Here is an 18817-nt window from a genome sequence, read left to right on the forward strand (position 1 = left end):
GATAGGATAAATGATATTAATGTCTTTTTTTTTTTTTTTTGTATGAGTCAGAAAATAATGTCTGAAATAGTTACTGCCACTAGAATTTAGGTAAATACTTGTTGAATTCATGGTCAATTGATTTTAGAGGAATCTTGAACTGATTCCTATCAAGTATTCAACGAAATCTTGCTTGATCGGATGAATTGAACCATTCAACCTGTTTCTTTACTTTGGATCTATTATGCTCAATAATGGCTCAAAGCCTAGTTGATGCTATTGCATTAGCCATTTTAATTATTGAGCCACATGTGGAGGAGGATTTTATTTAGATGCAAGAGTTTAATTAGATAGGGATTTAGATGTCCTCTTCCATACATCTTCCATACATGGACAGAAATTGATGGATTGACAAGCAGACAAGGACTTAGATGTCCTCTTCCATACCCAACTCCAGTGAAACACATTAACTTCAGCTTTAGTCCTGCCTGTACTTAGACACTCTTTATTAGGAAAACTACCTACTGTAATGTACCACTATTCTCTCATGTCTCCAAAGTGTTTGTGTCTATACGTGAGAGAGAGAGAGAGAGGTTCTCCTCGTGGATGTTCTTCCAAAAAATCGGTTACATCATAAACCTGAAATTTTTATAATTAAATACCCATTAAGACAGACCTTGAGATTCCATGAGATCTCGGTGAAGAACAAAAGTGGTCTAAAGAAATGGGAAGCCATTTGCAGATAATTATGTGAAAGATTAAAGTCACCTTTCCCTTGATGAGAACCGGATCATCTTTCTTGGAGGTATGGCGCGAGATCTCTGACAGAGAGTAAACTTTGCGCTCTTCCATTTCAAAAGAGAAAGAACCAAGTAACTGAACGAAACAAAGAGAAAAGTTAACAAACACAGAGCTTCTTTAAGCGCGCGCTCTGACCTTTTTACTTCATTAATGTCATTATCATACATGTGACCCACCTACTGCTAAAATAATCTGAAAGATTCATCATGGAGCTGTGACAAACCAGAGGCAAAATTCAATTTGATCATCAGCTCGCTAGTTAAGACCCAGTAGTCAATTTGATCGTTTGGGTGCATCACATCCCTCATCATTGGTTTTGTGGGTCAGTTTATTACATCATTGGTTTGGAAAGGAGCTTGCACATTTGATATGTATCAACTGAACATATGCATGAATCAAGTTGTTGCTTGAGCTTGCACATTTTGAATCCCCACCCTCCCCATATGTTAACCTAGGAAGGCATTTGCTAGTCAAGCCATTTTGTATAAAAGTTCAAGCATGTTAGAGTTGGTCGAATAAGGGTAGATTAGTCTTTTCATTATGTTTTAAGTTATATGCTGATGTGGCAATTCTAGTATTACTTCTGTAGTTCTCTTGTCCCATATTTAAGTAGGGGTAGTTTTGTCCTTGTACACTAATTACAATATAATACAGATTATGGTCGACTAGTAGGGTTTAGACTCTCTACTTCGACAGATTCTTCTTCTTCCTCTTCTTCCTCTTCTTCTTCTTCTTCTTCTCTCTCTCCTTCCTTTTCTCAGAACAAGACTGGTTCGAATTGCTAAAACATGGTATCAGAGTGCTAAACAAAGGAGAAGAAGGCTGCGGCTTCAAGTTTTCTGACCTGTGATCTCTCCTTCTTCTCTTTTCTCCTTCTCTGGGCTGCAAAATCTAAGGTACACAACTTGGTGGCTGTGACACTATTTTATTATTTTTTAGGACTACCGCAATCCCTATTACAGGTGTTAGGAAGGTGCGACAGCCCTAGGATATTAGTCTAATATTTGTTGTCACCATAAGTGACAGTCCTGGTTGTGTGGTGGTGTTTGTAGTGTTTACCCTCTATTGAACAGTTTCAAGAGGGTTTGTGTGGTTGTTTGAATTGTTGTCATGGTGATTAATTGTCAGTAGTAGTGTGAAAAGAACCAAAAAAAATTTTGCCAAAAGGAGTGGCTGAATATATTTGAATGGTAGTTTACATTAATGGTTTTGATCTTAATGGTAGTTGAATCTGCCTGAATGGTGGTTTACATCAAGTTCTTGATCTGAATGTTAGTTTACATCAAGTTTGTTGATTGTGACTAGTTGTGAGACTATTATAAGTGATTTGGAGACTGTTGTAGCATTGCCTTGACAGCAATATTTGTTTGGTGGTTGAGAATTCAGCATTAGAAATAGTGTTGAGGGACATGATGGCAACAACTGGAGATGGTGGTAGTGACCAGAAATCTAGTGTGATGATCCCCTCAGATTAGCTAGGTGTGCAGATGACTTGAATTAAACTTAATGGTGAAAATTATGTGCCATGGGCCAAGTTAGTGGAAGTTTTTCCCAAGGCAAAGAGAAAGGTGAAACATGTGAAGGAAGATAAACCATCAACGGAATCTCTAGGTTTGATGAATGGGAATAAGAAGACGCCCAAATTATGACATGGTTATGGAACAGTATGGAACCCAAGATAAGTGTCAACTTTATATTCTTAGATACAACCAAAGACATATGGGAACATGCCAAGAAACTTTATTCTGGACACAACAATACTACGAGAGTATATCAGCACTATCAAGAGTATTTCAATCTATAGCAAGGGAATCAAACCCTAGAAGAGTATTATGCCCGTATGAGAAACCTCAAAAATAAACTCAATGTCTATCATCCCCTAACTCTATATTTTAAAGTTCAACAATAACAGGAAGAGCAACTGGATGTAACTAGGTTCTTAGTGGGGCTAAAATCAAAGTATGAACCAATTAGAGCACAAATATTGGGTAGTTTTGCTCTTCTTACACTTAAGGAAATATTTACACGGTTTTGTAGGATTCCTTTGGAACCCATAGAGAGTAGCACAACATCTGACATATCAGTATTTGTTGTAGCAAGAGGAGGTGGATGTGGTAATAGAGGGGGGACATGCATCTTGAGGAGGTCATGGTGGTTCCATGTTTGGCTGTGGTGGTGGTCATGACTAGACCTATTCATGGGCCGGGCCGGGTCGGGCTTGGGCTGAGCTTTTGCTCTTTATTAACATAAAATTTTCAAGCCCGAGCACGAGCCCAGCCTGACCATCAGGCCTAAAACTTGGGACCGAGCCCGGCTCTCATAAAAAGCCTGAAGCCCGACCTAGGAGTCTGAGCGTCGGTGCCCTTTGAGGATTGAGAGAATGGTGCCTGCTGAGTTCGTCGATTCTTGGGAGTCTGAGAGTGAGAATAGAAACTGAGAAAGTGAAAAGATAGAAAATGACACCAGTGCCAGCTAGAAAGAGAGAGAAAGAGAACTTACCGCTCGAGAGAGAAAGAGAGACGATCTAGATTTGGTGGCGCCAGCCGCCGGTGCCTAAGTTCGTAGAATGAAAACGATGCACCAAGGTTCTGGTGGCGCCAACTGGAGAGAGAACTAAGAAGATAGAAGACCTAGTTCTAAGAAGAGAGAGAACTGAGAATGAGAAGAAAGAAGATGAAAACAGTGCTAGCTGGAGAGAGGGAGAGAGAGAGAGTGATCACTGCCGAAGAGAGAGATGACTACTTCTAGTGGCGTCGACCGTCGATGACTGAGTTCGCAGGTGCAGCTGGGTTCGCCGGTTTTGAGAGTGAGAGTGAGAAAGGAGAATGAAAAGAAAACTTTTAAGTATTTAGGGTTAGGGTTAGGCAGTTTAGGAAAAGTCAGGCCAGGCCGGGCTTGGGCCAGGCTTTTTTAACAAATCCCGAGCCCAGCCCATAAAATATTTAGGCTCGGGCTTTTAGACCCGATGTCAAGCCCGCGGGTTAAAATATATGCTCAAGCCTGTCTATGGGACGGGCCAGCCCGTCCCATTGGACTACCCGGCCCATGAACAAGTCTAGTTGTGACTCAGGGGGAGGTCATGGTAAAGGAAGAGATAATACTGTTAGGAAGTGTATACACTGTGGCAAGAAAAGACATTCGGTTAATTTTTGTTATAATCTACATAGCCCACCATCTACATGGGCTAATCATGCAATTGCTAGTGGGGTTGACGTGAGTGATAACCAACAGACAAATCAAACACCTTCTACATCTACATCTACTTCCGGGAAGGATTGATAATGATTGTACCCTGAGATGAGTATGAAAAGTTCTTTCAAGCTATTTTACAATATACTATTGCCACTCTTACACACTTAGGTATATCTTGTATGGCATCCAAACCCTCTCCCTGGATTATTGATTTTGGAGCCTCTGATCACATGACCAAGACTCCATGTGTGTTTTCTTTCCTCTTTGAAACTTTCACATCTCAAATTATTACCTTGACCAATGGCTCCTCTTCCCCCATCTATTTTGTTGGTAATGTTGACGCTGCATCTCTTTCTTTATCATCTGTTCTATATGTGCCTAAATTTTCATTCAATCTCATGTTAGTAAATTAACTAAGACCCTTAATTGCTCTATTACATTTTTTTCCTTCATCTTGTGTTTTTCAGGATCTTAAGATGGGGAAAAAGATTAGTGGAGGGCATGAGGCCGGTGGATTGTATTATCTTGACGGTGGTGGATTGTAAGTTGCTCTTTAGACTTCCTTAACTCCCCTACAATGGCATTATCGGCTGGGACACTCATCTCTCAAGACACTCAAGCTATTGGTTCTTTCTTTGAGTCATTTGTCTTTTTTACAATGTGAATCGTGTTAGTATGAGAAACATCATCGGGTTTCCTTCAGTCCTAGAATTGATAGTCGTATGGTGAGTCATTTTGCTTTAATCCATTCAGATGTTTGGGACCCAATTAAAATACAATCATATAATGGTTATAAGTATTTTTTTTTTCATTTTTATTGATGATTGTTCAAGGATGACATAGATTTATTTAATAAAAGAAATGACTAAATTATTTTCTATTTTTCAAAAATTTTATGCTGAAATACATACATACGCAATTTGATGTACCTTTTAGAAATTATTTTGAGTTGATAATTCGATGATTCATATGCAGGAGGCATCTTATGAATCCCAGCCCTAACTTCTTAAGTAGTTTTGAATGAAGCTGATTTTTGGCCCTCTTGATCAATTCATTTCCATGAAATTAGATCCTAATTCTTGAATGCTTGTAATAATATTATAAACTGATTTTTTTGCCCATTAATCTCAGATCCGAAAACCATTATCAAGAGAGGACATCAAATTCACTCATTATAGAGGAAATGATTTTGATAAATCCATTCCTCCAATCAAAAACCCCTTTGGGTCTCACCTAACGTGAAACTGTTGAATTTAAAAGTTTAAGCTGTTATGCGAGATGTGAGGTCCGGAATAGGCTTTTGTTCTCTAATACTCGTTCACGGCTTCTCCCTCCTCCCATACATTGTGTCGAAATTTAATTATTAATTATAATGAGCCACAAGAATCAAACAGTAAACTGTTGTTGAATTTTCTCTTGTTTATTGAAAAGAAAAGAAAAGATTAAGCTGTTAGGTGAGCAGGTTTGAACCCATAGACACGCTTAACCAAATGTATACTTCCAAAATTTTCATGGTAGGAGCCTTCCAGCCATGGTGGGTCTTTCTTCAGAATATTGGACAAGTGGAAAGTATGGGCCCTGTACCATTTCACCAATCCGTAGCCCTAGAATCAACTTGAAGAAAACTTTAAGCCATGGTTTTTAAAACCGAACCAGTCAAGGGTCCGGCTATCGGTTCAAACAGTTTGATCGTTCAACCCAAATGGCTGGTCCGTTCTGACAAAAATGAAAAAAAATTAAAAATTTTGAAAAAGGGTCAAAACTATTTTGAAAACCATGCTTTAAGCTATAAGCCTATAATCGCTTCTCAGAGAAGCATTAGCATTTTTCTAGAACCGCCATGCCTTCATGGTTTTTACTGACCAACCCTCTTATCAAAAGTCTTTGTGATCCGTGCGATCTGATACAACCACCATTAGAGAGAGGGGGGCGGGGGGAGAACTCCATCCACTCCAGTATTGTTGCTTGGCCCCGGTACTCTAGAGTCTGAGACCCTTTTGGTAGCCATGGCTGAAAGTCTGCTGATTAAGTCGGCACTCTCATTCATTGTTCTCCTCTTCATCTTGTCTAATATAGAGGCCGATGCCGAAGGAAAACCTCATGGATTCTCTAGGGTCATAAGTCCGGCGGCAATTGGACTCAAGGAGCAGAAGCTAAGCCACTTCCGCCTCTACTGGCATGACATAGTTAGCGGCAGTAATCCTTCATCTATCAGAGTTGCGGCAGCGCCTAGCACGGACACATCGCCTACTCAGTTTGGAATTGTGAGGGTGATCGATGATCCTTTGACAGAAGGACCAGAGCTGAGCTCGAAGCTTGTTGGACGAGCTGAAGGCTTCTACACCTCTTCGTCACAAAGTGATCTGGGCTTGTTAATGGCCATGAATTTTGCTTTCATGGAAGGAAAGTATAACGGGAGCACAATAACCATTCTGGGGAGGAACCACGTGTTCACCAAGGTGAGAGAGATGCCGGTAATCGGAGGAAGTGGGCTTTTCCGATTTGCCAGGGGCTATGCTCAGGCCAGTACTCATACCGTAGACCTTAAGACGGGAGATGCTATTGTTGAGTATAATATCTCTGTCTTCCATTATTGATGTGTCTTGTCTTCCTCAACACTTTATTTTCTTTCTCTGAGTTGTTCTGCATGTTGTCTGCTCAGCCAGCTTGTAATTCATTGGTGTGGAGATTCTAATCATGGCTGCCTGGTTCATGGTTTTTTAAACTGATCAACATATATATTGCAATTTGCCCATACTTATCTCTGTGACTTTGTTTTTCTTCTACCCAAATTTATTAATCTAAGAAATCGTTAAAGGAGCCAGCATTTTGTTAAGTACTTAGGGAAGAAGCTTAACTGTAAATTTAATTTGCTAACCTCATGAATGGAAATTAAGATGATATGCTAAAGTTTCTGTAGTTGGAAATAATTCTTGCTAAAGAGTGTCGTTTTTTTTTCTTCTTTCCAGTCTCCAGTCTAGTGTCGTGGCTGGGGAAGATGGAATGGTTGAACCGTGAAAGGAGACATCCTGTACCTAACATGTATGGAGAAATACATCACAAAGCTGCTTCCACCTGCTTCCACCTTCCAGGAATCACTAAAAAACTATGTTAGAGTATGGGTATGTTCCCAGACAACTTGAATCCGGGCCAAAGGATCAATCTTTACACAATAATAAATAGGGATTTTTGGACTGCAATCCTCCTTAGAAATCAAATTTGCAGCCCCTAATAAATAAATAAGGGCTCAAAGACATTCACAATGATCAATGAACCAAACTCAACCAGCGTTATGACAGGCAATAGCTGGCTCCGCGCCCAACCCAATCCAAATGTTATAGAGGAAAAACCACTGATTAATCTTTGGTGACGGACACAAATTAATCTACCGCATCAGGTCAATCCTCTACCAAGTACCAAGATCAACTTTCAACTCTCTCCTGATCTCTTATTGTATCGTCCTGGCCACACCATCCTTGAACTGGGCCGTTTGTCCAGGTTGATCGTGAATCATCACGATGCCTTGTTTGCCCTTGATTGCTTTCAATTATTCACTCAGTTTGAAAAGAGTACAAGTACAAATATGTACAATATAAATATATATAAAATAATATAAAATACAAGGTTTTATACTCTACAAATTTGTATTTATATTCCTTTCAAACTGAGATTTAGGCTGAGTTTGGAATACAATGCAAATATGTAGTGTAAAACCTTATATTTTGTATTATTTTGTATGTATTTATGCTGTATATATTTGCATTTTTATTCTTTCCTAACTAAATCTTAAAAGAAAAATTTGTATTATTTTTTATTTTATTTATTAATATCTATGATTTACTACCCTTAGAATTCCCACTTTGTCACTGTTTCAATTGTACCATTAATGTCATCAATTGTAGATACCCGAGCTTTTGTGGTGATAGCAACAATGGTCCCCGTTTTCTTTTGTACTTTTTTGTTTTATTAGTTGGTGAAATGTCAAGAATTTTTGTTTTGCCAATAAATGTCAAGACCTTTTAAGGTCTTTTTCAATCACAATCAGTTATGCATTTATTAAACTAAGGGCTTTCAGAAAAAAATTATATATATATTAATCATACGCTTCTGTAAGTAGGGGTGGATTAGAGACGAGCCGAGCCAAATAATACAACGTTTGAGTTCAGCTCAAGATTGTTTTATAAGGTTCGAGCTGGAGCTCAATTCGATTCGAGTTTAATTTTGAGAAAAAAATATTTTATAAAATAAATATATATAAATATTTTTATTTGATATTTAAAAAATTAAGAATTATAATATTTTTATTATATATATATTTGAGCCAACTCGCATGCCTCACGAGCCAAGCTCTATTAGGCTTGAACTTGTTTCATTTCTTAATCAAACCTGTGAATTGAACTCAAGCTCGGCTCATTGCCACCCCTATCCACACGTTCCATTTTTCCATGGCTTCACCCGTACAAGTAAAGTGATTTTCTGCTCACTACTCTCTACCCACATTCTATTCACCTTGATTGTAACCACACATCACCATCTTATATTGTGATACGTGCAGCAGTACATTATGAGTAGGATGCTAGTGGAGAAAGTTAATTAAAAAATCTGAGTTCCCCATGCAATGCACAGGATTTGTTATAAGTAGATGTTTATTTTTTTTTTCTTTTAAACCTAAATAAAACAGTCACAATCTATTCATCAATCAGCAAGGAATTACATCTCATCCATGATGGTATATCTGATAAAATCAGGGGTAAAAGACCAGGTCTGTGAAACATTATGCCCTCATGAGCAAGCCCATGGGCGACTCTATTGCATGTGCGAGATGTATGCGAAAGCACAAGAGATGAGAAGAAAGCAAGGTTCTTGCAATCTAAAACCACATCATGAACCTTCCATGGTGGATCCATGTCTAAGTTCAAAGATTGGACTATCACCTTGGCATTACTTTCTAGCTGGATGTGGTCCATAAACATGCTCTTTGCCAGCTCCAAACCTTCAACAGTGGCCATGGCTTCAGTTTATTCCAAAGATGAACAATTTATCATCATGGCTCTACAAACAGCAAAGCAGTCACCATGATCCCAACCCTAATTACTGTACCAAGGGAAGCCTTCTCAAGAGCTCAAACCCATCATCGGTTTTAATTTTCAAACAATTTTAGTTCATCCAATAGCAGCACCCCTTTGTAAATTCACCCCAGAGCTGTAGGCGGTTCTCAATCTCTGATCAAGTACTTAGCAAGGTCAGAAATCAGAAATTTGGGCTTTAATAGACATCAAAACTGAGGGATGGAAGAAAGAAGCATTTTATTCATACACCTTACCTTTTTTCCTCACCTCCCCTTTTTTTCTCTTTCTATTATATATTATGTCACATTTCCAATAATAACAGAAAGTCTATAATTTCCTTGGCAATAGTTATTATCATTAAACTGATAAATGGGATTATTCCATCAATTAAAATCTTAAGTCATGGGGCTGATCAGTTCCCAGAGGAAGACTCGTGAAAGAGAACCAAATGGGGATTGTGTTAGGGTAGTGAAAATCAATGATCAGCAGTTTAAGGATATGTTTGGCACAGATGTATGGTTGGAAGCACCATTTTCTCAGAAATTTATGCCTTTATTTTTGTTTGGAATCATTGTTGCAATGTAAGACGTTTCCTGGAGCAACAACAACTTTTTCTGCTTGGTATCAATGCTCCAGAAATGTTTTCAGCACTGGTACCCATTATTCAGTGCCACATCACTATCTTATTGGTAGCAATGAGCTGCAACTCCAAGAAATGCCAAATTTGACGTTAATCCAAGCCATGGCTTCCCAATTTCTGAGGTATGGTTTAAAACACCGTTTTTTATGGAATAACAATTCCAAATAAACGCCCATTTTCTGGAGCACCATTTTTTCCAATGTGACACTGTTGCTCCAGGATACAACAACGATACCAAACAGCCTCTAAGTTGCTTCCTTACACAACTTACATGTCGCCTCCATTTGGGGAGTTCTATTTGCCAAGGGGAGTTCTATTTGCCAATTCAGCACACACCGGAATAGCACCGAAGGTCCAACACAAAATCTCTATAATGAACGGGTGGGAAGTGGAAATTTTCAATGCAACCCACACATTTGCAATGACAGTGTCCTAGTCCTGTGCTATAATGAACGGGTGGGAAGTGGACATTTTCAATGCAACCCACACATTTGCAACAACTAGATCAAAGCTTTTGATTTATTGCTATGACCTCACCTTGAATCAGATGAAATGACTCCTTGGTGGGGCCACTGTAGTACATCCCTTTGTATCATGCTTACTTTCAAACCAATTAATCAGTTTCTTGCAGAATATAGAGGATGTAGTCTTGGTCCCTCCAATAGTTGTTACAGTATCGTTATGAAATAAAGAGGTTATGAAATCAATGTTCCACAAGACCACAGCCCAGAGCTACTAAGCAATATGACAACTTTGTTGCATTGCAATGGCCAGCTGGCTAGCTTTTCCAGGAGATGATGTTCGAGCTAAGGATCATTAAAAGAGTTCACTTTTGCTATGACATTGTTCATAGGGCAGGTCTAAAACAGAAATCATTGCCTTTTGATATTTGGATTTTAAAATGGAATTAGTAGTTGGGAGTAAGCAATGGAGAAGTCCTCTAATGTTGTTAGGAAGGGCTACAACTTGGGTGGGCCCTACCCAAGTTTGATCCTACCCATCAACCTGAGTTTTTTAACTATGGGCTATGTTTGGGCAAAAAAACCTAAGGATGCGTTTGGTTTGCGGACAGGACTTGAATCGGAATTCACAGGAATCGGAATGGGAATCACCTATTCCTGGCATCTGTTTGGTTCAGCCAGAAATCGGAACCGGATTCCGATTCCTGCTGTTTGGTTCAACTAGAAACTGGAATCAGAATAACTAAAGTTTCCAATTCTGCCACTGTTAAAAGAATCTCAAAACATCCACTAATTATATATTTTCAACATATACACACAATAACAACCTGCTACCAAGTGCATATATGGAGAAAATATGAAATAGAAAAAAGAAAAACACATAAACAAACAAAAATCACAAAAAAATATAATTCTCCATAAAAAATGAAAAGAAAAAACATCTTCTATAGTTCTATCTGGGATATGAGTTCAAGTTCATAAATACATTTCTTCTATCTAGAGAAGCAATATACCAAAAGAATAACGTGAGTGGAAAAATGTGGTAGCTTGGATTAGCATTCGGTATCCACTCCACCCCATTGTGCAAGTCTGCGAAAAACCACTTTGTGCAAGAAAATGCTGGAGGTAGGTTCGTATCCACTCCACCCCTCCTGAGACCCGAATAACCAGTATCAGCATTCGATAATGATCCTAGAGGGAGATAAAAGCATCTTAACATTTCATACAACAAAGCTTTTTACTTCTTTATTTGTAATAAAATGAACTTTTAGTCAATTTCGTATTTCCATAAGAAATTGATATAGTCTTATATGGAAAACAAAAAATGAGACTCACCACAGTGTACAACAGAACTCGAATTTGAACTTCTCGTAAACTTGTTTCCAGCAGTGTCTGTGCAGAAATCTTTATCCATCACCACTATTACTCGTCCATAACTAGATGATAACCCCACAAGAAGAGAATATTTGAGGTAAGGCTGAACAATCCTTAGGGTGGATGGTATAACTTGCCTAGCACCAAAAACAAGCAGCTGTATATAAAGAGGAGGGTATCTATAAGAGTTGTTTAAATGCTGTTGTCAAACTAGAGCAAAAAATCGATTGTTAAAAGCTAGTAAAAAATGGTTGTATTGAGCTCACAGTGGAGCCATGGGAGATAAAGGCACAGCTAAAGTGAAGTGACAATCCATCTTATGGGATCCTGTATTGCCAAGTACCCACAAAAAAATAAAAAAATAAACTTGTTATAGAGCTCATAATGCAGTTTTTGCAGATGGCCTAGCTATTGAATGGGATCAAGAAATTCTACAAGGCATGAAGATTCAAACTAGGTGGATCTTCACCCTAGTGAACTGAACTTGGCTTCTTGATTGCAGGTAGTGTGGCCAAATAAAGCTTCTGTATAGTGGCAAACTGGCAACTCTTTGCCCAAGTAATATTTAGCAAATTTGCATGTTTGTACATCCTCTTGAGTAGACATCTTTTTGCCATACAATATAACATTTCCCTTAAGAAAAAATATAAGGAAAAAGAAATTGCTATAAAAACAACGTTAACAAAACCATAAATTTGATTAAAAGGTAGCGTCAGCCATCTATCAGCACTTATTTTGACAAAACCAAACAAAATCCAAAACTGAAAGAATCAATAAACAATGTGCAGAAAAAGATAGAACCAAATGATAATTACAAAGACCATCATCTCTAAGCCTTATCCCAACTATATCGAGTCAGTATCTTCCTTCACCTCCATTCTGTTTAAAAAAATATACTGGACCAGATGCTCGAACCAGAAAACTTCACAAGGTCCTAGTTCCCAGTTTGGAACAGTTTTCATGGCCATTATTGTTAAACCGAATCCTTAACCTAGAAAATCAGGAACTGGACAGCTTTCCTGTTAGATCTCTACTCCAGTAATTGAAATATGATACAAACCCACTATCCAAAATGTGTACCTGCCATTATAATTCCTTTTTACCAAAACCTGATTTGGCCAGCTTTGTTGGACAATGGATGAACCAATAGGTAGCAAGTTAATCAAGTTGTTCAATCTGGAAGAGGCATAGGTCTTTGAAGCCTCCCTTGGCCAATTGACTACCACACTGAAATCCCCTTCAGTCACCAACCCACTTAACCAGTACCAAAGGATAGCCTAAATCCTCCAAACTAAGGACATGACCTTGGCTATACCAAATCTCCACAAAATGGGGCCAGAATGATATACAGAAATATTGCTCTAGTCTTTAGCCTTGGTTTTGAGAAAACACTAGACCTTTGACCCGGGAACCGGACCCCTAACCGGTTCATTGTCTAGTTCGGTTTTAAAAACCTTGGTTCTGAGAGAACGCTAGACCTTTGTAAACGGCAATGGAACAAACACCACCTAAGTGGATTCCAATCTTCAACCTAAATATCTCTCTCATGTATCAAAGGAGCCTATGATTATTTACCCAAAAAAATGGGGGCCCGTAATTGAATCAAAATCCATAATAAAAGGAAGAAAAGTTGCATTCAAATTCTCTCATTCCCTAACTTGATAACCTGGTAACCTTGTGTTCACACAAGTCGGGACTATGACCAACCATTTTCTAATTTATCACCTCTATGAAATGGGTTGATTGAGGTTTTGTGCACTTAATTAATTTCAATAAAAAAGCAATAACTTAATTTAGATGGCAGTACAAAGTACAAGCACTATTAGGGTTAGATCTGTCAACGGTTGAATAAAAAAAGGGTAGATGAGTTATTTAGCAGAAGTCAAGAAGGAAATTCATTTCTAGGCTTTTTTATGCATTCGGTATTCCCATCCAAAAATGGAAAAACCCACAGAAAGGGATGAAAGCATTCTGTTTTTCTGATCTATTTGTTACTGTTATTAATATTGATTGCTGTTTTTAAATTTTAATTGATAGATGGTAGAACCCTAGAATTCAAATCATATTTATCTGTTCTGCCGGTGGGTTGTTGAAGAGCTTTCAATGCTCACAGCCCACTCTCCTTCCTCAAGCCAAGACCATCACAAACTTTCAACTATCACAGAGTTGAAAACTCTGCTCACAACTATCACATATCGATTTAATCAAAACAACAAATTAATCAATAGATTATCAATTATGAGCTATACTCACCGATTGCCTAGATTGACTGGTGTGAAAAACGAGTTAATAGTAGCAGTGAAGAAGTAGATCGATCCCAAATAGAGTAGGAGCAGATTTGCAAAACATAAAACCATATTTTAGTTAGTGAAAAAAAAAAAAAGGAAAAAGGAGGAGGAGGAGGCAAGGAAGCAGAGCATGGGCGGTGGATTTTGAAGAAGAAGAAAAAGAGGAAAGGAGAGAGAGATCCATGATGACCTGGCTAGAGTAATACAGGTCGGATCTTCGGAGTTCAACCACCGACCTGCAGAAGGTTTGAAGGAGGAAGTGACGAGAGAGAGGAGAATGAGGTTGGAAACTTCAATCAGGGGTTTGAGGGGGTTTTTTCGTCATTTTTCTTTTTATTGTTTTAACCGGCTGGAATGGGAATCCGATTCCTGGGGGATGGATCGGGAATGGCCATTCCCTCAAATGGGGGATTGCCAGTCCGCTTTGAATGGGAATCGGATTCCGATTCCGCCCAATCAAACCAGATATCGGAATGGATCATTCTGATCATTCTTTCCATCACCATAGTCGAACCATTTTCAAAACGAAAATTTATGATGCCTGAAAATATCATACCAGAGAGGCTTTGAGCAATTACAACCGGGTGATAAATTTTTTGTCTATCTAGCATTATAGTCGAACTCATTTTCAAAACCCTTGACTGTCTTTCGTTGCTGTAGGGATAACACAATCGTTTGAACCGATGACCATTTCGCGCTATAGTGGCGACCGGTGACCACATCGTAATAAACGCCGTTTAGGGGCATTTTGTCCTTTTAGCCTATACCGTCAATTCCACAATTCAGTTCACCCGTAAAAATTTTAGCTCTACCGTATATGTGGGATGAATCTTGACCGTGAATCGATGTAAAATTTACGAACAATATGTACTTTACAGGAGGAGGGCTACCGGTAAAATAGGAGGGGACTGTAATTTCATATTTCTGAAACATATTTTTATATATTTCAGTTTTAAATATATTCCAAAAAATATATCCTAAAATTTTATATATAATATGTATATTTTCGAAATAAAGCTGAAATATATATTTCTTTAAATATATATCCGAAATATATATATGTATAATATCAGATATTTCAATATATATATATATATAATATCAAAATATATATTTTCAAAAATATATATTCCAAAGCATATTTTTATTATTTTATATATTTCAGTTTTATTAATGTTAAATAAAAAAATAACATATATATTTTTTATTAAAACCAATTAGTTGTTTTTTTCTTAATTTGTTACATTAGGGATGTTAATCTTGAGAAACTCAATAATCATTATAAATTTATAATGGTATTTTGTTTTCAAATGGATCCTAAAAGAAGTGAAAATGTGCATGGAGTTGATGAAGTTGAAGATCCCATAGCAATGGGTAGGGTTGTTCATAAGAAGGCCCAACCCGACCAAAACAACCAACCAAAAATCGACCCAACCCGAGTCGGTTGGGTTTTCATTAGCATGAGTCGGTTTCGTGTTGTGCAAATTCCTAAACCGACCCGAATCGAACCAACTTAGTTCCTAGTTCAAACATGAAGTTCCAAAGCCCATTAGGCCACCTAGTTTTTGAATAGTTGCAAGAAATTTTAGATTAGTGAATAGTGATTAATGAACAACTTTTGTGATTAACTTTTCATTTAAATTTTCTCATAGGAGATGGCTGAAATGATGTTCAATTTATGACTGGTTTTAAAATTAGCAAGATTTTATCACAGGAATGAACTTAGAACCAAAACCGACCGAAACCGACCCAACCTGACTTAAATCGACCAGGTCGGTTTTGCTTAACACTGGGTCGGTTTCGGTTTCTATGTCAGGTAACCCGACCAGGTCGGGTCGGTTGGAAAAACCGCAGTAAACCGACCCAACCCGACCCGTGAACAGCCCTAGCAATGGGCTCAAAGCAATAACATTTTGAGGCTGCAAATCCGGTAAAAAATCCCCCTTCTCCTCGTAAAATTACTATGACACATCCCACTAAGCAAAACAAAAGGCAATGTTCTAAATTAAAATCAGAAATTTGGGATCATTTCACTAAAATGGAGGATAATAATGAATCTAGGGTTGCATGTAACTATTGTGGCAAAGATTATGCATGTGACACAAAAAAACCATGGCACTAGTAACATGTGGAGTCATTTGCAACAGCAATGCATGAAATATCCCTATAAGGTTGATAAAAGGTAGAAGGCATTGTCTTTTAAGCCTAAAAATGAAGGATGAGAAGATGGTCTCACTACTGGTAAGTTAAAAGCAGTGACCTTTAGTGTTGAGGAAGCTAGAAATGGGCTTGCTAAAATGGTTATAATGGATGAATTGCCTTTTAGAATTGTAGAGGGGGAAGGATTTAAGAACTACTCTCGAACTTTGCAACCTAAGTTTATAGTCCCATTCTGTATCACAATTTCTAGAGATTACATAAAAAATTTTCTTAAGGAGAATATGAAACTAGAAAAAGTGATGAAAAATCAACATATATGTCTTACCACTAATTCTTGGTCATCAATCCAAAATTTAAATTATATGCGCTTGACTACATATTGGATTTATAGTGAATAGAACTTTAATAAAAAAAATTTAAACTTTTGTCAAGTTCCTAATCACAAGGGAGAAAACAATTGATAAGACTATTGATGATTTTTTGCTAGAATGGAGCATTGATGAAATTTTTACAATTACTGTTGATAATGCAAGTTCTAATAATGGTGCAATTAGATATTTAAAAAGAATAACTAGGGGATTGGAAAGGCACCATCTTAGAACATGAATTCATGCATTTAAGATGTTCTACTCATATTGTGAATTTGATAGTAAAAAACTGATTGAAAGACTTACATGAGTCTATTATCAAAATCCAAAATGCAATAAGATATGTGAGATCATCTCCATGTAGGTTTCAAACTTTCAAAATGTGTGTTGAGAATGAGAAAATAGAAAACAAGAATCTTGTATGCTTTAATGTTGAGACTAGGTGGAATTCTATCTATTTGATGTTGGAAGTTGCTGAAAATTTTGAAAAAGCTTTTGACCAATTAGGCAATAATGACCCAAGATATCTCTTATACTTAGAAAGCGGTGATGATGATGAAAATGAGGAGAGTGGAGGTGGGAATAAGAGAGGAAAATGGAGAGGGAATAAGCATGTTGGGCCTCCTAATTATGATGATTGGGATAATGCCAGATGTTTTGTGAAGTTTCTAAAGGTTTTCTATGATGTAACATTATGGTTTTCGGGATCTCTATATGTTACTTCGAATGCATTTTTTTATGAACTCGTGGCATTGTAAACTAGTTTGATTTGTTTGTCTAGAAGTGCATACAGTCTCTTGAATTCTATGGCAGAGCACATGAAACGAAATTTTGATAAATATTGGGTGAACCTTGAAAATCTGAATTTCTTGTCATATATTGCCATTGTTTTGTATCATTGTTAAAAATTAAAATATGTGAAATTTTGTTTTAGTCAAATATATGATAGTTTGAGGGTTAGAGAGATGAGAGAGAGAGCATAGGCAACACTTAATCATTTATATTACCATTGTCATGATCACGAATGCAATTCAAATTTTAATGTTGGACATGAAACATCAAGTTCAAGTAAAGCTTCTAAGGAGATGGATTTTGATGATAATGAAGAGGATACATGGAAATTCTTAGCATCTCAATTTGCAAAGCACTTAAAAAGTGAATAAAGTATAGAAAGTAAATCTGATATTGCAATGTATTTGTTAGAGAGTTGTGAAAAGCCAAATGATTCAATTGACATTTTGATTTAGTGAAAAATGAATTCTCAGAAGTATCATAATTTTTCTCAAATAGTAAGAGATGTCTTAGCCATTCCAATTTCTACAGTTGTTTCTGAATTAGCATTCAGTACAAGTGGGAGTTTACTTGATCCATTTAGGAGTTCACTATCTCCAAAAATGGTGGAAGCTCTTATATGTAGCCAAGATTGGTTATGGTCCCAACCAATCCCAATTAATGTTCAAGAAACTATGGATGAAGTGAAAAAAGATGAAAATTTTGCATTAGGTAATATTTGTTATCTTGCGAATAAACTTTATTTCATAATATTATTTATAACTTATATAATATTTTGGGTTACATACTAATATTTGTTTCTTTGTTTTAGAATTATGAGAAACAACAAAGCAAGTGTAATTAAGTGATGATGATTGATGTTTTGATAAGACTTAATAATCTTTACAAGTGTAATTGTTTTTTCTACAATTTAAAATTTCATTTTCCAAGTAATGTGACAATATAAAATAAAATTTTCTTGTTTGTTTCTTGACAGTTGAGTCCTTAGCATGACAGCATTTCTTCTTCAAACATGAAGTTCCAAAGTCCATTAGGGCACTTAGTTTTTGAATGGCTTCAAACAATTTTGGATTAGTGATTAATAAACAACTTTTGTCATTAACGTTTCATTTAAATTTTATCATCGGATGGCTGAAATGTTGTTCAATTTATGACTGTTTTTAAACCTCACTTGACACTTAGAATCTGTTATTTACTTGAATTGAATTCGGATTTGTCTTGACCAAATCATACTTGAAATCCAGTTTAATATTAATTTGGAGTTTTTAGAAGGTCCAAACCTGGAAAATATGGGTAATGGGTTTGGATAGAGATGGGTCATGGGTCTAGCAAGAAATGCCTCAGGCCGGAAAACCCATTGAAGTGGGGAAAGAACTCTATTCAGTCTGTTCATTCTCCGTCTCATGTATTTTGTCACTATTTTGGAGTCTTTCCACAGCCTGCTAAAGTGTGTTCAGCTAATCCAAATTCTAGCCCATCCCCATGCCCATAACCTCCCTACAACCAGTCAAAAAACTTACTAATTGAGCCACTTCGTGATTTCAGTTAAATAACTATGGAAGGCCTTTTAGGAAGGAGTATTAACAAAAAATTAGACTCAAATTATCATAAGAAGATCATCAAATATATGTTTTATGCGATCAGCAGAGAAGGTATTCTTCAAATATGCATTTGCAAGTGCAATTTGGGTGTC

At 37.1% G+C, this 18817-nt stretch overlaps 1 protein-coding gene, 1 long non-coding RNA gene and 1 pseudogene across 2 annotated transcripts; 2 read left to right on the forward strand and 1 right to left on the reverse strand.

The window, feature by feature from the left end:
- Nucleotides 1–1493: 1493 nt before the first annotated feature.
- LOC148844602 (uncharacterized) lies at nt 1494–4861 on the forward strand. The gene is made up of 2 exons (XR_016101928.1): nt 1494–1676; nt 4440–4861. It is a non-coding gene; the product is annotated as an uncharacterized LOC148844602 (long non-coding RNA).
- Nucleotides 4862–5781: 920 nt separating this feature from the next.
- On the forward strand, nt 5782–6727 carry LOC148844603 (dirigent protein 19 pseudogene; annotated as a pseudogene).
- Nucleotides 6728–10881: 4154 nt separating this feature from the next.
- On the reverse strand, nt 10882–14490 carry LOC148844604 (uncharacterized). The gene is made up of 4 exons (XM_088953301.1): nt 14361–14490; nt 13770–13785; nt 11478–11653; nt 10882–11333 (listed from the first exon to the last, which is right to left on the reverse strand). The coding sequence occupies exons 1-4, from the start codon at nt 14428–14430 to the stop codon at nt 11095–11097; spliced, it is 501 nt and encodes a 166-aa protein (XP_088809427.1). The 5' UTR covers nt 14431–14490; the 3' UTR covers nt 10882–11094.
- Nucleotides 14491–18817: the final 4327 nt, after the last annotated feature.

The sequence above is a fragment of the Nelumbo lutea genome, chromosome 7 (genome assembly GCF_056320005.1).
Source record: "Nelumbo lutea isolate HS-2025 chromosome 7, American lotus-T2T, whole genome shotgun sequence".
In the NCBI taxonomy this organism is placed as follows: domain Eukaryota; kingdom Viridiplantae; phylum Streptophyta; class Magnoliopsida; order Proteales; family Nelumbonaceae; genus Nelumbo; species Nelumbo lutea.